Source organism: Hippopotamus amphibius, chromosome 12 (genome assembly GCF_030028045.1).
Source record: "Hippopotamus amphibius kiboko isolate mHipAmp2 chromosome 12, mHipAmp2.hap2, whole genome shotgun sequence".
Taxonomy (NCBI): domain Eukaryota; kingdom Metazoa; phylum Chordata; class Mammalia; order Artiodactyla; family Hippopotamidae; genus Hippopotamus; species Hippopotamus amphibius.
The window spans coordinates 53,076,777-53,095,604 of record NC_080197.1 but is presented as its reverse complement, the minus strand read 5'-3'; the positions used below and the strand labels follow the sequence as shown (position 1 = coordinate 53,095,604).

Below are 18,828 nucleotides of genomic sequence, written 5' to 3'. Positions count from 1 at the left end.
GGACCCAAGAAAATATTGAAAGAGGTGATAGTCGAAAACTTCCCTAACATAGGAAAGGAAATAGCTACCCAAGTGCAGGAAGTGCAGAGAGTCCCAGGCAGGATAAACCCAAGGAGAAACACGCCAAGACATATAGTAGTCAAATGGACAAAAAGACAGAGAAAAGTTATTAAAAGCAACAAGGGGAAAATGACAAATAGCATATAAGGGAACTCCCATCAGGTTAACAGCTGATTTCTCAGCAGAAACTCTGCAAGCCAGAAGGGAGTGGCATGATATATTTCAAGTGATGAAAGGGAAGAACCTACAACCAAGAATACTCTACCCAGCAAGGATCTCATTCAGATTTGACAGAAAAATCAAAAGCTTTACAGACAAGCAACAGCTAAGAGAATTCAGCACCACCAAACCAGCCCTACAACAAATGCTAAAGGAACTTCTCTAAGCGGGAAACTCATAAGAAAAGGACCTAGAAAAACATAAAACAGTTAAGAAAATGGTACTAGGAACATACATATCGATAATTACCTTGAATGTAAATGGACTAAATGCCCCAACCAAAAGACACAGACTGGCTGAATGGATACAAAAACAAGACCCATATATATGCTACCTACAAGAGACCCACTTCAGAGCTAGGGACACATCCAGACTGAAAGTGAGGGGATGGAAAAAGATATTCCATGCAAATGGAAATCAAAAGAAAGCTGGAGTAGTAATAGTCACATCAGATAAAATAGACTTTCAAATAACAAATGTTACAAGAGACAAGAAAGGACATTACATCAAGATCAAGGGATCCATCCAAGAAGAGGAGATAACAATTATAAATATATATGCACCCAATATAGGAGCACCTCAATACATAAGGCAAATGCTAACAACTATGAAAGAGAAATTGACAGTAACACAGTAATAGTGGGGGACTTTAACACCCCACTTACACCAATGGACAGATCATCCACACAGAAAATTAATAAGGAAACACAAGCTTTAAATGCCACAATAAATCAGCTTGATTTAATAGATATCTATAGGACATTACATCCAAAAACAGCAGATTACACTTTCTTCTCAAGTGCACATGGAACATTCTCCAGGATAGATCACATTTTGGGTCATAAATCAAGCGTTGGTAAAGTCAAGAAAATTGAAATCGTATCAAGCATCTTTTCTGACCACAACGCTATGAGATTAGAAATCAATTACAGGAAAAAAAACTGTAAAAAACACAAACACATGGAGGCTAAACAATACGCTAAAAAAAAAAAGGTGGGTGGGGAACAGTGATTTGTGTAAGAGGAGAAAGAAGAAGAGAGAGCAGTGTCATGAGAACCACTGGGCTTGAGAGGGTAAGGAACGGGGGTGTTGGTGAGCTTATGAGGATGGTCATCACTTAGAACGTGGAACTAGAGGTTAACCTGGGGACCTAGACTTTTACTGGAACATTATAGCTAAGTAGCTCTGTAAACAGATTAAAATGACTCTGTATTGCACATATGCTATGTGCAAGGCACTGCAGTAAATTCAAAGAGGAAACTAGCAGTTGAGAAGGAGGATTAAGATAAATAAATGACTATTACTTAAGATATAATGAAGTAAAGGGGAAAGGAGAGCCCAGAGATAAAGCCAAGGTTTGGAGCTTGGCTGAGAGGTTGAATTCTGTTGTTAGCAGAAATGGCAAAGTCAGGCAGAGTCCGCAACTCACTGAGTGTGTGAGCTGCTGAGACATTGCCTGTAGAGGCTTGGTGCTGGTTCATCAATTTGACCCCAAAGAGGCCCGTGGAATATCTTCAAAGGGTGGGGCTTTGAGTTTGAAGACGGTGGAGAAGATTAGCTCGTGTGGTACCTTGTGACCAAAATTCTCAGGGCTCAGGTCCCAGACAGTGGGACCAACCACCAGTGTCTCCAGCATTGCTGAGCGGCCTTGGACCTCAAGAAAGAGGAAGCAGACTTGGAGGGGGACGGCAATTCAGCAGTGCCAGGAGAGCAGCAGGATGGCAAGATCAGGGATTGGGTTTAACAGGATATTGACATAAACCGGGAAATTTGGGAAAGTCAGGTGCTTGGAGGTCACAGTGTACACAAAGATTCAATTTGTGTACAAACACAGTGGGTGTGAGAGGAATGGAAAGCTCAGGTCTTGAAAACACAGTGGTTGTTACATGTGGCGTAAGAAAACAAAAAACAAAACAGAGCAGTACACCATAAGGCGGTGATGAGGAACACAGTTTCAAGAGCCCGTTCAGCTACTTACCAGCTCTGTGACCTTGAGCAGGTCACTTAAACCTCTCTCTACCTGTTTCCTCATCTGTAAAACGGAGGTAATATTACCTACCTCATAACAATTTTACAAGGCATAGATCATTTAATAGTTGTAAAGTACGTAGAACAGTGCCTTGTAACAATGTGATCTGTGTTTGTTAAATAAAACATAAAATAAGAATCCTGTTTCCTCATTTGTAAATCAAGATGAATACTCATGGGGCTTCCTAGGTGGCGCAGTGGTTGAGAATCCACCTGCCAGTGCAGGGGACACGGGTTTGATCCCTGCTCCAGGAAGATCCCACAGGCTGCAGGGCAACTAAGCTTGTGTGCCACAACTACTAAGCCTGCGCTTTAGAGCCTGTGAGCCATGGCTATTGAGCCCATGTGCTGCAACTACTGAAGCCCACACGCCTAGAGCCCGTGCTCCTCAGTAAGAGAAGCCACGGCAATGAGGAGCCCACGAACCACAACGAAGAGTAGCCCCCACTCACTGCAACTAAAAAGAAAGCCCGCGCACAGCGAAAGAGACCCAATACAGCCAATTTAATTAATTAATTAATTAATTTTTAAAAAAAGATGAATACTCATGACCTGAGATGTCCCTTAATTGGCCAAAATTCAATATATCTCACCTACCGAAGATCCCAGCACCTCTCTCTCAGCTCTGTTTTAAACTGAGGTGCTCCCTTACAGGATACACAGCGATAAGTTTGCATGCCTCTTGCCTTTTAACTTGGGTGTTTTATGTTTTGTTTGTTTCTCCTGCCTGAAGACCATAGATTATTGGTGTATGAGGCACTCACTAATGTGTACAAGGTTTTAACTCCAGGGAATTATCATCAGAAATATTTATGTGACCTAATTACTTTGATATTCTGCCTAGGCTTGGAAATAGTTTAATTCAGTTATTGATTGTGAGTATATATTACATTTTCTTGGTGTCTGATCTTTAATTTCTGCTAAACCCAAAGGACAGTTTAGTCTAATGTATACTAAATTGGGTGTAAGAAGAGCAGAGCTCTTCTCTCTTTGCTGTCACTTCCTGTCTGATCTTGGGCAAGTAACCAAATTGTCCTCAGTGCACGCTCTGTTTCTCCCTCCTCCCCGCTCTCTCTCAAAAGGATGCAGTCTAAACTAAAAGCTCTCACTTGCCTGTTCTCCACTTTTGAATTGGATAAACAGTGTAGAGAACATAGATTGGAAAAATATTGGTGCTGGTCACAGTTAGGTTTGGATTTTGCTCCCAAACCTTCCTGAAGGATCATGTTAAAGTAACAGACTCGTTTATGCTTGTGACACTATATTATGAAGCAGGGAAAGGAAAAATGCCTGCGTGTCATAGTGGGTGTTCTCTTTTTCTTGTGTTGTGAACCTGGTGGTAAATTTCTTCCTGATTACAAATCTTCCCTGAGACCACGTGGCCTTACTTATGGCATTATCACATGATCTTAATAGAACACAAAATTTGTGTTTTATTCCTTTACCTTCTCATTTTCTTGTTCCCCAGATCCAGGGGGAGTTCTCTTAGTTAAAAGGTGGTAGCAGAATAAGACCTTTGTTTTCACAGACCTGGATCGAATCCTGGCTTAGTCACTTACTAGCTGTATGACTTTGGGCAGGTTATCCATCCTCACTAGGATGCAGCTTCCTTATGTATAAAATGAGGGGATAATGCTACCTGCTTCACGGGAGTATTAGGAGGATCACATTAGATAATTGATGTGAAGCACATAGAATAGTGTCAGTAAAGAGTGGGAGTTGTTCCTGTTGCTCACTTGTGATAACTTCCCTTGATGACCTTGCTCTTTAGTGTACTGGGGAAGAATACTGGAATGAAGATGTCTCACACAGAGTTAAAGATTTTAAGATACGTTTTGAGATGACAGACCAATTATGTGACATTTGAATACTCCTGTGATCTAATTTTTAATTATTACCTGGAGCCACATTGAAGATTTTGATGTCTGGAAATACATTAAAAAATGACATATCGAAGTGTTGATGCATCTCATGAATTGTGATACACAATCACGTCTGTTTCCTAAGTTGACTCATCTTGCTATGAGAGAATGGACTTCAGGGAATGCAGAAACATGTAACCTATACAAAACCACATCTTCCTTCTACATGGCAGGATACAGTTAACTGATGATGAATTTGGGTAGAAATTCCCCATGAGCAAGAAACATGCATTCTGGTCCTATTATACCTGATAACTTATATACATATTTTTTATTTATTTATTTATTTATCTATTTATTTATTTATTTATTTATTTAATTGATCGGCTGTGCTGGGTCTTTGTTGCTGCATGCGGGCTTTCTCTAGTTGTGGAGAGCGGGGGGCTACTCTTCTTGCAGTGCACAGACTTCTCATTGTAGTGGCTTCTCTTGTTTCGGAGCACAGGCTCTAGGCGTGCGGGCATTAGTAGTTGCAACAGGCGGGGTCAGTAGTTGGTGCACAGGGTTAGTCGCTCCGAGGCATATGGGATCTGCCCGGACCAGGGCTCGAACCCATGTCCCCTGCATTGGCAGGCGGATTCTTAACCACTGTGCCACCAGGGAAACCCTATATCTTATTTTAAATATAACATATGGGATATGTTATAAATATACATATGGAAAAGGCTGTAAGAGCTTTTAGTTGTTTTGATTCACTGGTTTTAGAAAAAAAAAATCTTCCTGCTTAAAATGAAATCACATGAGAACATGTATGGAAGAGTTCTAAAGCATAGTATCAATATCTGATTCATTTTTAGTTTAAAATTCTGCCCTTAAAGCATCTTTCAGGAAACAGTTGCTCATTGGCATTTGCGAAATTCTTTTCAAAACATCGACTCCCCTGCTTGGGGCTTTGAGGCATGTGGCAGGCGTATGGCGCTAAAATTCTAATGAGTGAATTGCTGGCTCCACACGAGCATTTTCTGCTTCTCCAGTTAATGGACTCTGTGAGCTGCTCTTTGTCCCGGCTCCTGCAATATGGAAGAGTCATGCCCAAAGGTCTGAAAGGAGCTGCAGGAACTGGTGGCATCTGCAAGGAAGGAGGCAGAACTGGCACTGCAGCACTTCATGTGCCAGTGGTACAGTGACTGATGACTAGATTGACCCAACCCCAAGTGAAAGTGGAACAGAGCTCTATGAAGAGATGATCGGAGCTGTAAAGGTACTCTGGAATAGCCTAGGGACGCATTAAGCAGAGAGGAGCAGGAAAAAAATTAATTATGGAGTCTATTATTGTAAGGGGAGTGTATCTTTCTTTTTCAGTTCTGATAGTTTAGGTATACTCTAGTGTATTTTTGTTTGAGGCAATTCTCTGAGGATCAGCTTTGAGTGTAGTATATATTTGCAAGTAAAAAAGAAAACCAATCCCTTTATTTTATAGAGGAAAAGCAAAAGTAAGATACTTTTTAAATAGCATATTTATAATTATTTTGAAAAGTCAAGCCTGTGTGTTCAGCTCCATTACTCATCAAATCAGTATTGTGTAACCATTATTGTTTTCCAGAGAACCACAAAAATGACTTTAGTAAAATCCTGTTTAAAAAAATATCAGGCTACAGCCCCAGTGTACCAGCAGTTAAAACTACTTTGTGCATTATTTAAGTATAAGTGTGATAGAATAATAGTGCCCTGTGCATGCAGAGAGATCATATATTTCTCCCTAAATGCACTCATAGGTAAGTTTCAGAAACTAAACTCATTTTTTAAAATTTGGAAGCCATCATATTATAACATCAAATATGACTGAATTTTTTTTATACCTGTTAATACTAAAATGCTAAAAAGTCTGCTTTAAATAAAATTAATGTTGGAAAAATAATCAGTATATAAATGAAAATGCACATTCCATTTTTAAGTGGATAGTTGATATTTTGTTAGTCTGTTCACTTGTAGGCACTTAATACAGTCTTGTTTTTTGTAGCGAGCAAGGGTTAGAGTGAGAGCCAACTATTTACTGAATAGTTACTCAAAATCTGATTCAGTTGGGTTCTGTGTGACCTTGGGCAAGTTCCGTGGCCTCTTCGAGCCTTGGATTTTTTTTTTTTTTAAAGCTCTGGAATTTTTTTTTGTTGTGTGTGTATACTCCTTATAAAATAGGAATAATAATGGCACTCATAGACTTGTAAGGACCAGTCAGTCTATGTAAAATACTTATAACCGTCTGGCACAGTGAATAATTGTTAGCTGTTCTTACTATGGTGATGTTATTATTGTTGTGATTAACCTGAAGAAAGTCTCCATGAGTCTGTGATGTCCTCACTTCCACCACAAAATCCCTGGTAGCTTTTCACAAACCTTATATGTGAGTGATTAAACCATATGTCAGCAAGTTTACTTTTGCTTACCTTTGTGTTGGCTTTCGCAAGGTCAGGGACCTAATGTTAGAAGACCATCTGTGTGGAAGGAATATGGCTTTTACTAATCACTGCTGGCATCCCCTTGGATTTTGAAAAACATGACCAGGATACCCACAATTTGCCATGTTCGGCTCAAGTATAAGTTGCAGTCAGCAAAAGATTGTTTCTTATAAGCTTACTATTTAGGATCTTGTAGGATGTGGAAGACCTCAGGGGTGACTTCATTACATAGCAGTAATAGGCATTATGACCTGTTTAATGAATTCTCTGACTCATAAAAGATGTATTATTTTATCATGGCACAAATTCTGCTGGATCGTTTTCTTTAAAGATATTAGTCAGAACTAGAATTAGAATATACAAAAGGGTATAGTGGGTCAAAAAGATATCTCCACTGTTAGTATAAAATGAAGGGCTTGAAAAGAATGAACACTAGTAACAACAGCTTGGATGTATCTTAAATGCATTTTGATAAAGCAAGACTCAGAAGGCACTAAAATTCACATGACATTCTGAAACAAGCCAGATCAACAATTACTAGGAGCTGCTGGTGGAAGAGGAGTGGGGTTGACTGCAGAGACCTAAGAAGAGTTTCGATAGAAATGTTCTGTGTCTTGATTGTGGTGGTGGTGGCATGATTGTAAGAATTCCTCAGAACTCCTAGAACTATTCACCAATAGGATGAGTTTTGCTAATTGTAAATTTCATGTCAAGAAATCTGGCTTTAAAAAGGAAAACAAATGGCTCTAGTGTTGGTACAGGTCAGTATTGCCTGTGAGTATGTAGTATGTATGTAGAATGTAAGATGTAGTATGTAGTATTGCCTGTGAGTATGTAGTATGTATGTAGAATGTAAGATGTAGTATGTAGTATTGCCTGTGAGTATGTAGGACAGCAGATCACTTTTTCTGAGATGTTGGTAGATTTCTTATGTATTTATTTATTACACTTAATTGCAGCTTTGAGAGTCACATTTTTAGTTCATTAAATATTTTACTTGTCTATAATAGTGATTGTCTAAAAATTACTTGAAAGTTTATCAGTTTCATGGAATATGCTATATATGTTTCTTAGTATTTAAGTTTTTTATATGAATCAAGATACTACAGGTAACACCAGTGTTACTCAACCTGGCTTAATAATGAGGAAGTTTATTGGCTTCATCTCTGTGGTTATGGAATGGCTGCTCATAGCACTCAAGCCTCCAGGTACCCTTATTTACACGGAGCAGCAAAGAGAGATTTCTTTTTCCATGGTTCTTCCTTAGGAGTAGGGAGCTTGCCTTTCCAAACCTGCCAGTGCATATTCCCTGGCCTCATTGGCTCCTGAACCAATCGCTGTGTACTCCTGATTGTGACACCATTCAGGGCTCCCCTTTTGATCTGTGGATTAGGTCAGTTTCCCCAAAGGAGAGGCTACATAGTCGTGGGGTAGACATAAAACCATTAAGAGAGGGGGAGAAAGAATGCCAGGCAGGCAAGCAGCAATGCTGGTAATTTACTCTTGAGTTTATTAAGGTAAACCAAAACCTTGACTAATTTAGAATTTGAGTACAGCATAGATCTTTTTTTTGTTGTTTTTAATTTATTTACTTGGCTGAGCTGGGTCTTAGTTGTGGCACATGGGATCTTTTAGTTCTGGCATGCAGGATCTAGTTCCCTGACCAGGGATCGAACCTGGGCCCCCTGCATTTGGAGCTCAGAGTCTTAACCACTGGACCACCAGGGAAGTCCCGATTACTACATAGTTCTTATTTCAGTGTTTCTAAGACCACAAATTATTTAAACATATTATGTTACTTTACCCTAAAGACTTCACATAAAAATTCCTCAATTCTGTAAGAAGCAACATGGTAACTTTCCACATTAGAACATATATTGCATATAAAGCATAAAATAGATACCATATGTGTTTAACACAATGAAGCATTTGTACAACTTACTAGCATGTTATACACAGTTTAATATGTAGCATTTATACAAGTTAGACACTGATTTAAAGTATACTTTGGTCTGCTTTGGTACTAAAGTTTTTACTAAACTCATTATATTTCATACTCTCCTAGAATGAAAAGAGTATTTCAGCGAAGTAAGTAGGTAGAAAAAACTCTGGATGGTACACAGAGTCTGGATTTTTATCCTGTCATTGAGGTCTATTGAAGATTTTTCCCCCCTATGGGAATTAGGATTAGGTGAGCAGGGTTTTAGAAAGATTGCTCATACAATAGTATTCAAGGTGGGTTAGAGCCAAAAAAAACTAATGGAGTCAGATAATTGGGCAACTGTTGATGGGCCTGGGCTTGAGAGAAGGTATGAGCAAAACAAGGTGGCAGTGATGAGAATTTAAAAGATGGATGCTAAAGACAAAATGCCATAAAAAGGAGTTGGTGGCTGACTGGATTTTGTGGTAGGGAACTAAGTTTAAAGTAATGTAAGTCAGCTAACTGGAAAGGGATAGAACCATTGCTAGGCTGTTAAGGTTGGGGGGTTGATGGTAGAGTGGAGATTTTATAGAAACGAGGTGTTTGGTCTTAGATTGGCAACATGTTAGAGTGATAATAACTGTCCAGCAATAGTCAGGCATGTGAGACTGCTTCCCATTCATTCCTTCAGTGGATGTTACTGAATGCCAGGGTTCTACTGAAGCACTATAACAGACACAAGAGACGGAGCAGTCAACGAGGAAAAAGTGTTCCTATCTTCATGGCATTAGCACGGTTATACAAAGAGAGTTAAGGGTTAAGTAAATATAAACTAAGAAAATAATAAAGTCTAGATTTAATTAAAAATAATATAGGTAGAGGGAGGTGGTGGAGGCATAGATGAAAGAAGATTAACAATGAGTTGAGGAACTTCCCTGGTGGCGCAGTGGTTAAGAATCCACCTGCCAATGCAGGGTACATGGGTTCGAGCCCTGGTCCAAAAAGATCCCACATGCTGCAGAGCAGCTAAGCCCGTGCGCCACAACTACTGAACCTGTGCTCTAGAGCCCGTGAGCCACAACTACTGAGCCCTCCTGCCACAACTACTGAAGCCTGTGCACCTAGAACCCGTGCTCCACCAGAGAGCCCACCACAATGAGAAGCCCACATACCGCAATGAAGAGTAGCCCCCTGCTCTCTGCCACTACAGAAAGCCCACTTGCAGCAATGAAGACCCAACGCAGCCAATAAATAAATAAATAAATAATTTTTTTAAAAAGACAACGAGTTGATGTTGGATCTTGGTGATGGACATGTGGGGGGTTGTTTTACTATTTTCTCTGCTTTTACATATGATTGAAATTTTCCATAATAAAAAATTTTAAGGTAGAAAGTTACGTGCATAGAGCTAATAAAGAATCTTTGAGAGAGTGATAAAAAAACACACGTCCAAAGAGTAGCCTAAGAGAGGTAAGAGAAAAATGAGGAAAGTACAGGATCTGGGAAGTAAAAAAAAAAGATAAAAGATGTTTCAAGGAGAAGATAGATGATAGTGTTAATTGATACAGAGATCAAAGAAGTTATAACTTAAAGAAGTTGTTGTAGATAAAATCTAGCAGATTGCTGATTGCTCACTTTGTTCATTTCTGGTTGGATGTTCCTTAATGACTGAAAGGAACTGGGTGCTTGAGAAGCTTAAGAAAACTTTTGATGAAACCATTTGACAATGTTTATTAATTGAGAAATACTGTCCAAGCTTTATTTCCTAATATGTGAATATCTGTTCTATTTTTAGGAGACTAATGAGCAAAAACTTCACAAAATAGCCAATGAACTTTTGCTTACAGAAAGAGCATACGTCAGCAGACTTGACCTCTTAGATCAGGTAATATTTTCCCTTTCAGAATTATTTTATTTTTTTGGCATTGTGCGTCATTTTAACTTAGTAATTAAATTGTTTTAGAAACTGCAAGAAGGGCCTGGCCATTTTTGGCCAGTGAAAGCAACTTCCTCAGGGAAAGCTCTAACATTTTCCACTCTGTCAGTGAATTCATTAGGTATAAAGGTGGTGTCATAATTCATAAAAAACAGGTTGAAAGACTCGCTGTGTGAGTCACAAAATGCCTTCTTTACTTGTGTCTTTTAACCCTAAAGACTACTCTGTTTCTTGACCACTTCTTGTAATCTTGAAGACCGTGTTACTGAATAGGAGATTCTAATGCTGACATGACTACATCACTGATTCTTGGCACACCTGCTGTTGAGGCCTTGTGAGCGATCTGAAGTGCTGCAGTCATAGGGCCAGGAGGAATTTTGAGAGAGAGTTTGCATAATGAATACAGTGCCTGGTGTAAATATTCGTTGCAAATGTGAATAACATTTTGTACTTTCATCATGGTAGAGGCTTGTGAATCATCTCAAATATACATTTGCAAAGAAAGTTTTAAAATGTATCAATTAAGAATAACTGTTAAAACACAATGGCCTCTTAATCCTGTCTCAGTGATAGAAGATCAAGATAATTGGTAGATTGTCTGCTAATACAGAATCTTCTTATTAGAGGAGAAAGTTGTCATATTTGAGTGTTAGTTGCACAAAGAATTGCCCCACTATTGCAATTTGAAAAATGGAACTTGGTGGGAGCAGGCCATCCTGGGTACGCCTCTTTATCAGTGGTTCCTAGAATAAACTACATACCTGTTAGGGTGGGCCTTAAGGGGCCAGATTAAGACTTGTGTTCTCTGAGATTGAGTCTGTAGCTCAAATATTCACTTTCCAAAGAATTTCACCATAAGTCAATCAATGCATGTTGATTTGTGCCTTAGAAACAGTGTTTCTCCTCATGGAGATTACAGACCTGAAATTTTTAGGTATTCCCATAGTGGAGGTGTGTTTTTTCCTCTTATCAAGTTGCACTTTTTTTTTTCCAGCCATATTATCTTGTCAGCTGCTATTGCTGACCTTTTAGAATTTAGAGTCTTAATTACTACAGTATCTTATTGGAGTCTCTAAGGACATAATTTTGTATTCTTTTTGCCTCCCAAGAAAATGCAATGGAGGTGAATTTAGAAAATAAACAACCACCTGGACATTATGAAAGAACAGACCTCCTTCTGCCTACATTTAACAGAATGGCAATTAAGAGGTATAAGTAGCCCTACTGGAGTAGAGCTAAGACTGCAAAACTTTTTTTTTTTTTTTTTTTACTGTTTTTAAAATACCTGTTACTATGTACAAGAGAAGATCTTTTTGTCATTATTATTTACTAAAGCAGAAAAATATCTGAGAGCTGAACTACTCTCTTGTTCATACGCTGACCACTTATTTTTAAGCACCTGTTCTACTGTGAGAACTAAATCCCAATGTTCGCCCTCCCCAAGGAGTGTACAGCTTTAATAGGGAAAATGAGATTCATGCCAACAAATTATAATAAAGGGCAATGTGTAATAAGTGCCATAGAAATTACTCATAATATAAAAGGAGTGGAAAATACCACAGCTATTATGCGTATATATAGTTTTCCATATCTCTTAACTCTATCCATGGATAGAAAGGGTAAAATCCTGTTAACCTCAGCTGGAAATTCTCTGAAACAGAAAAGATTAACATCCCACAGATAGAGGCATAGCCTAGCTTAGAGTCAAAGTTTTCCAGTTCTGATTCCTGATTCTTCTTAATCAAAGCATATACTCACTCCTACATTGCAAAAATGATTGATTCTTGAATCATGAGCTTTTCCATTTATTCAACAAAAAGTTACTAAGAGCCCTACTATGTGTGTTAGCACAGTGCTAGATGGTTAAGCAATAAATTTGAAGTAACGTTTGCTTTATTCTCTTTCAGGTATTTTATTGCAAACTATTGGAAGAAGCAAATCGAGGCTCATTTCCAGCAGAGATGGTGAATAAAATCTTTTCTAATATTTCATCAATAAATGCCTTCCATAGTAAATTCCTATTGCCAGAGCTGGAGAAAAGAATGCAAGAATGGTAAGAGGAGTAGATGGCAAATAATACATCTAAGGCAGTCCTACTAGAAGCTGTGTTATTCATCTGTTAAATTGAAATAATAACGCTACACAGAGCTATACACAAACATTTATGCAAGGTTCTTATGTGAAAGACCACTGAAAGACCTTGTGGTACATTTTTGTCTTTCGTTGAAAAGGATTTCATCACTGCTTTCCAAACTAGAGTTTGATTAGTGGAGACAAGGTATTAGGGATAGTCTGGAGCTTTTCAGGAATTCCATAGCGTTTCTCTTTACTGTGTCATTCCTAAACTCCCTTTAAAAAGATGCTTCTTCACTCTGTATCAATCTCACAGGAAAGTGCATCCGATAAAGCACAGGGTGCGTGTAGAAAGTGATTACTTCATTTGGAGTCCTGTTAATACTCTTATTCTGTAAGAAATCTTAATGACTTGTTTCTATGTTTCATACAGGGAAACTGCTCCTAGAATTGGCGACATCCTTCAGAAATTGGCACCATTCCTTAAGATGTATGGAGAATATGTGAAGGGATTTGATAATGCAATGGAATTGGTTAAAAACATGACGGAGCGTATTCCCCAGTTCAAATTAGTAGTTGAAGAAATTCAGGTAATAGGACTCTTTTGTTCAAAGATATAAATTACTTTTTCTGTACAAATTATAAGGTCTTCTAAATCTAAAATTTAGATTGAGAGATTTGAGACATGTAGCCAAATTCCATTCTACTCTGAATTATGCAAAAATCATCTCTGCAAGGTTAAAATATTTATCGAGCACATGCAATATACTGAACAGTGAATTCTCCATTTGCTTTTGAGGCAAGGAGAGTCTGGCTTTATCAGGGTCCACATAAATTTACAAAGTAAATTCCCATTCAGCTGTGTGTCTCTCTTGCTTACTTTCAGAGGCTGAGATGTTGGAATGAGTATAAAGAATGATTTCTATAAACCCTGACATTTTGGAAGCATAATTACAGTTGACCCTTGAGTAACAGAGGGGTTGGGGCACTGATCCCCATCGTGTTTGAAAATCTCAGTATAACTTTATAGTCAGCTCTCCATATCTGTGGTTATGCATCCATGGAGTCATCCAACCATGGATTATGTAGTAATGTAGTATGTATTTACTAAAGAAAAAATGTGCATTTAAGTGGACCTTTGCATTTCAAACCCATGTTCAAGGATCAGCTGTATTCTGTTTTGTTTTATTTTGTGGGTTTTTTGTTTTTGTTTTTTGTCATTTTATGTATGTGTCCTGACTTTTAAAATTTTGTCAAACCTGGATAACACATTTTAATAATATCACAGCAATTTCTCTTTGACTCTCTAGTCAAAACTGTTAATAACTACTTCTTTGCTAAAGTTTAAATATTGAAAAGGAATTCTTTAGATCACATAAGATTATTTGGGTGGGGATTCTGTTGCTCCGACTGCCTTCTTTTGTGTTACATAAATATTTTTTATATGTGTTTTAAGCTCATTAATACACTGATATGATTACTGTTTTGTACAATTTTATGCCTTTTAAAGAAGTAAAGAGAATATTAAAAAAAAGGTATCTATATGCAAATCAGTGTGATATACAACATCAACAAAAGATAAAAACCACATGATCATCTCAATAGATGCAGAAAAAGCATTTGATAAAATGCAACATCCATTCATAATAAAAACTCTTACAAAGATGGGTATTGACGGAACATTTCTGAACATAAGAAAAACTATTCATGACAAACCCAAAGCCAGGATAATACTCAGTGGTGAAAAGCTTGAAAGCCTTCCCACTGAAATCTGGAACAAGACTGATGCCCACTCTCACTTCTTCTATTCAACATAGTATTGGACGTCCCAGCCAAAGTAATCAGACAAGAAAAAGAAATAAAAGGTATCCAAATTGGAAGAGAAGTGGTAAAATTGTCATTATATGCAGATGACATTATACTATATATAGAAAACCCTTAAAGACTCCACACAGAAACTACTAGAACTGGTAAATTCAGCAATATAGCAGGATACAAGATTAACATACATAAATCTGTTGCATTTCTTTACACTAACAATGAAATATCAAAAAGGGAAAGTAAAAAAATAATCCCTTTTAAAATTGCAGCCAAAAAAAAAAAATACTTAAGAATAAACCTGATGAAGGAGGTAAAAGACTTACATGCTGAAAACTATAAAACATTCATAAAGGAAATTGAAGATGATTCAAAGAAATGGAAAGGTATCACATGCTCTTGGATTGAAAGAATTAGTGTGGTTAAAATGGCCGTACTACCTGAAGTAATCTACAGGTTTAATGCAATCTCTATCAAAATACCCATGGCATTTTTTCACAGAACCAGAATGAATAATCCCAAAATTTATATGCAACTATAAAAGACCCAGAATTGCCAAAGCAATTCTGAGGAAAAAGAACAAAGCTAGCAGCATAACCCTCCGAGATTTCAGACAATACTACAAAGCTACAATAATCAAAACAGCACAGTATTGGTACAAAAACAGATGTGTGGATCAGTGGAACAGAATAGAGAGCCCAGAAATAAACCTACACACCTACAGTCAGTTAATCTTCAAAGGAGACAAAAATATACAATGGAGAAAAGACAGTCTCCTCTGCATGTAAATCAATGAATTTAGGACACATCCTCACACCATATGCAAAATAAACTCAAAATGGCTTAAAGACTTAAATATAAGGCATGACTCCATAAAACTCCTAGAAGAGAATATAGCCAAAGCATTCTCTGACATAAATTGTACAAATGTTTTCTTAGGTCAGTTTCCTGAGGCAATAAAAATAAAAGCAGAATTAAACAAATGGGACCTAGTTAAACTTACAAGCTTTTGCACAGCAAAGGAAACCGTAAGCAAAACGAAAAGGCAACCTATGGACTAGAAAATACTTGCAAATGTTGCAACCCACAAGGGCTTAATTTCCAAAATATGCAAACAACTCATACAACTCAGTAACAAAAAAGCAAACAACCCGATCAACAATGGGCAGATGACCTAAATAGACATTTCTCCAAAGAAGACATACAGGTGGCCAAAAGGCACATGAAAAGATGCTCAACATCACTAATTATCAGAGAAATGCAAATTGAAACTATAATGCAGTATCATCTCGCACCAGTCAGAATGACCATCATTAAAAAGTCTACAAGGGACTTCCTAGGTGGCGCAGTGGTTAAGAATCTGCCTGCCAGTGCAGGGTTTGATGCCTGCTCCTGGAAGATCCCACATGCCTTGGTGTGGCTAGGCCTGTGCCCCACAACTATTGAGCCTGTGCTTTAGAGCCCATGAGCCACAGCTGTTGAGCCTGTATGCCACAACTACTGAAGCCCATGCACCTAGAGCTTGTACTTTGCAACAAGAGAAGCCACAGCAATGAGGAGCCCATGCACTGCAGTGAAGAGTGGTCCCTGCTCACTGCAACTAGACAAAGCCTTTGTGCAGCAATTAAGACCCAACACAACCAATAAATTAATTAATTAATTTTTTAAAAAAGACTACACATAATAAATGCTGGAGAGGGTGTGGAAAAAAACCCCCAGCACTGTTTTGGGAATGTAAATTGGTGCAGCCACTGTGAAGAACAGTATGGAGGTTCCTTAAAAACTTAAAATAGAGTTACCATATGATCCAGCAATCCCACTCCTGGGCATATATCCAGAGAAAACTTGAATTCGAAAACATACATGCACCCCAATGTTCATAGCAGCACTGTTTACAGTAGCCAAGACATAGAAGCAACCTAAATGTCCATTTACAGTTGAATGGATAAAGAAGATGTAGTATATATATACAATGAAATACTATTCAGCCATAAAAAATGAAATAGTCATTTGTAGCAACATGGATCAACCTAGAGATTATCATATTAAGTGAAGCAAGTTAGAGAAAGGCAAATACCATGTGACATCACTTATATGTGGAATCTAAAATATGACACAAATGAACTTATTTATGAAACAGAAACAGACTCAGACATGGAAAACAAGCTTAATGGGGGTGGGGAGGTAAATTAGAATTTTGGGATTCGCAGATTCAAACTACTATATATAAAAGATAAACAACAAGGTCCTACTGTATAGCACAGGGAACTGTATTCAATATCCTGTGATAAACCATAATGGAAAAGAAAATGAAAAGAGTATATATGTGTAACTCAATCACTTTGCTGTATACCAGAAACTAACACAACATTGTAAATCAAACTATTCTTCAATTTAAAAAAAGAAAAAATGTATCTACAAATATGTTTTTAACCCATGTATTTACCGTTTCTGGAATAAGTTCCTTTCAGCGTGCAAATGATGTGTTTCTTGTGAGGCAGAGTGAATAGCAGTGAATTTTCTTGGCCTTTGTTTATTTGGGAAATCTTTATTTTTTTCTTCACTATCGGATGATAGTGTTGCTAGATGCAGAATTCTTAGCTGATCGCTTTTTTCTTTTCTGCAGTTTGTCGTTTCGCTGCTTTCTGTCCTCCATTGTGTCAGATGAGAAGTTAGCTCTTAATTGTATTGATAGTCATCTGTCTGTAGTGAATCACTTTTCTCTTGCTACTTTCAAAGTTTTTGCTTTGTTTTTGGCTTTTAACAGTTTGAAAATGATGTGGATCTTTTTTGTATTTATCCTGCTTGGAGTTGATTGAGCTTCTTGGATGTGTAGAGTTTTCTAAATCAGTTTGAGAAGTTTTTGGCCATTGTGTCTTTGAATTTTATGCTTTCATTACACAAGTTTCTGAGACCTGTCCATTTTCCTTCCATCTTTTTTCTCTTTGTGCTTTAGATTGTATAATTTCAACTAATCTTCCTTCAAGTTCACTGATTTTTCTGCTGCCATCTTGTTTCTGCTGTTGAGTCTATGGGGTGAATTCTTCATTTCAGTTATTGGACTTTTCAGCTCCAGGATTTTCATTTGGTTCATCTTTATAATGTCTGATTCCTCCTTGAAAATAGCTATGTGTGCATGTGTTGTTTTATACTTTTCATGTGCTTCACATATGATGACCTTTATTTGAACATACTTAACGATGGCTGCATCCAATAGCTGAGTTCACTCAGACAGTTTCATTTGGCTGCCTTTTTTCTTCAGTATAGGTTAACACTTCTCTTTATTTGAATCTCTGTCTCTCTCTTTTTTTTTTTTTGGCTGAATAGTGGGCATTTTAGATAACCTATTTTGTGGGAACTCCAGATTCGGATATTCCTAGAGTGGCTGCGGTTACTTTTGTTTTTTTTGTTTGTTTATTAACTTGCTTAGACTAAATCTATGAACTTTTCTCTCTCCTCTGGTATGCAACCACTAATGTCTCTGCTCAGTTTTTTGCTGAATATTCTTGTGTTTGTATGTGATCTTGGCTTTATAGGGATTTCCCCTATACCTGTGTAGGTTAAAAATCAAACAGTCATTGTGGGGGGTGAAGGGGAAGCTGGGACGAAGTGAGAGAGTAGCATAGACATATATATACTACCACCTGTAAAATAGATAGCTAGTGGGAAGTTGCTGTATAACAAAGGGAGATCAACTCGATGATGGGTGATGCCTTAGAGGGCTGGGACGGGGAGGATTGGGGGGGAGTCGCAGGAGGAAGGGGATATGGGGATATGTGTATAAATAGAGCTGATTCACTTTGGTGTACCTCATAAGCTGGTACAAGAGTGTAAAGCAATTATCTTCCAGTAAAGAACTTAAAAAAAATCAAACAGTTATTGAACACAGATGCTTAACTACCTAGATCCAGCCAGCTTCTCTCTTCTGCTGATGGCCCTATCTGTGGAGGGGCACCCATTTAAATAAAGATCAGGCCATTTCCAAGTCCAGGGGGCTCTTTCACATCTCCTATCTGTATCTTCTGTCTGCATCTCCACAACCTCATAGTGGCCAGGAGTCTGCTGGCTTGGGCTCTCTTGTGTCTCTGCTGATGATTCACACAGCCTCAGCCAAGGAGATGATTGTACGACCACCACACAGCTTCAGGCTATTAAAGTGATTGGTCTCTCCACTTGCCCACCTCGGGGTCTGACACTTCCACTGGCAGTGTTGCTGGGCATGTTGTTCACCACTTAAATCAAATGAGCCCTCCGTCAGCTTCAGCAGAGAAACAGACAGCCCGCACAGCCTGTCCCACCCTGGCAAAATCTTCTCAGTGCCTGAGCTGGGGGAGGAATAGGTGCAGCCCCAGACCAGAATACCACAGATTCTTACTCCTCTTACCCAAAGTTCAGCAGTTTTTAAAACAAACACTTTTCAGATTGTTATGTGCCTTTGGTCGATTTCCAAAGTGT

At 38.1% G+C, this 18,828-nt stretch overlaps 1 protein-coding gene and 1 non-coding gene across 4 annotated transcripts in view; one reads left to right on the top strand and one right to left on the bottom strand.

Annotated features, from left to right (window-relative positions):
* The window catches only part of FGD4 (FYVE, RhoGEF and PH domain containing 4), a 188,417-nt gene that overhangs the window by 142,774 nt on the left and 26,815 nt on the right, over positions 1-18,828 (top strand). For all 3 annotated transcript variants that reach the window (XM_057701930.1, XM_057701933.1, XM_057701931.1), the window contains exons 5-7: positions 10,342-10,431; positions 12,390-12,535; positions 12,989-13,145. In XM_057701930.1, the coding sequence (XP_057557913.1) occupies positions 10,342-10,431; positions 12,390-12,535; positions 12,989-13,145 (393 nt within the window). The remainder of the gene's footprint in view (positions 1-10,341; positions 10,432-12,389; positions 12,536-12,988; positions 13,146-18,828) is intronic.
* TRNAW-CCA (transfer RNA tryptophan (anticodon CCA)) lies at positions 8,281-8,353 on the bottom strand. Its single transcript has one exon. It is a non-coding gene; the product is annotated as a tRNA-Trp (tRNA).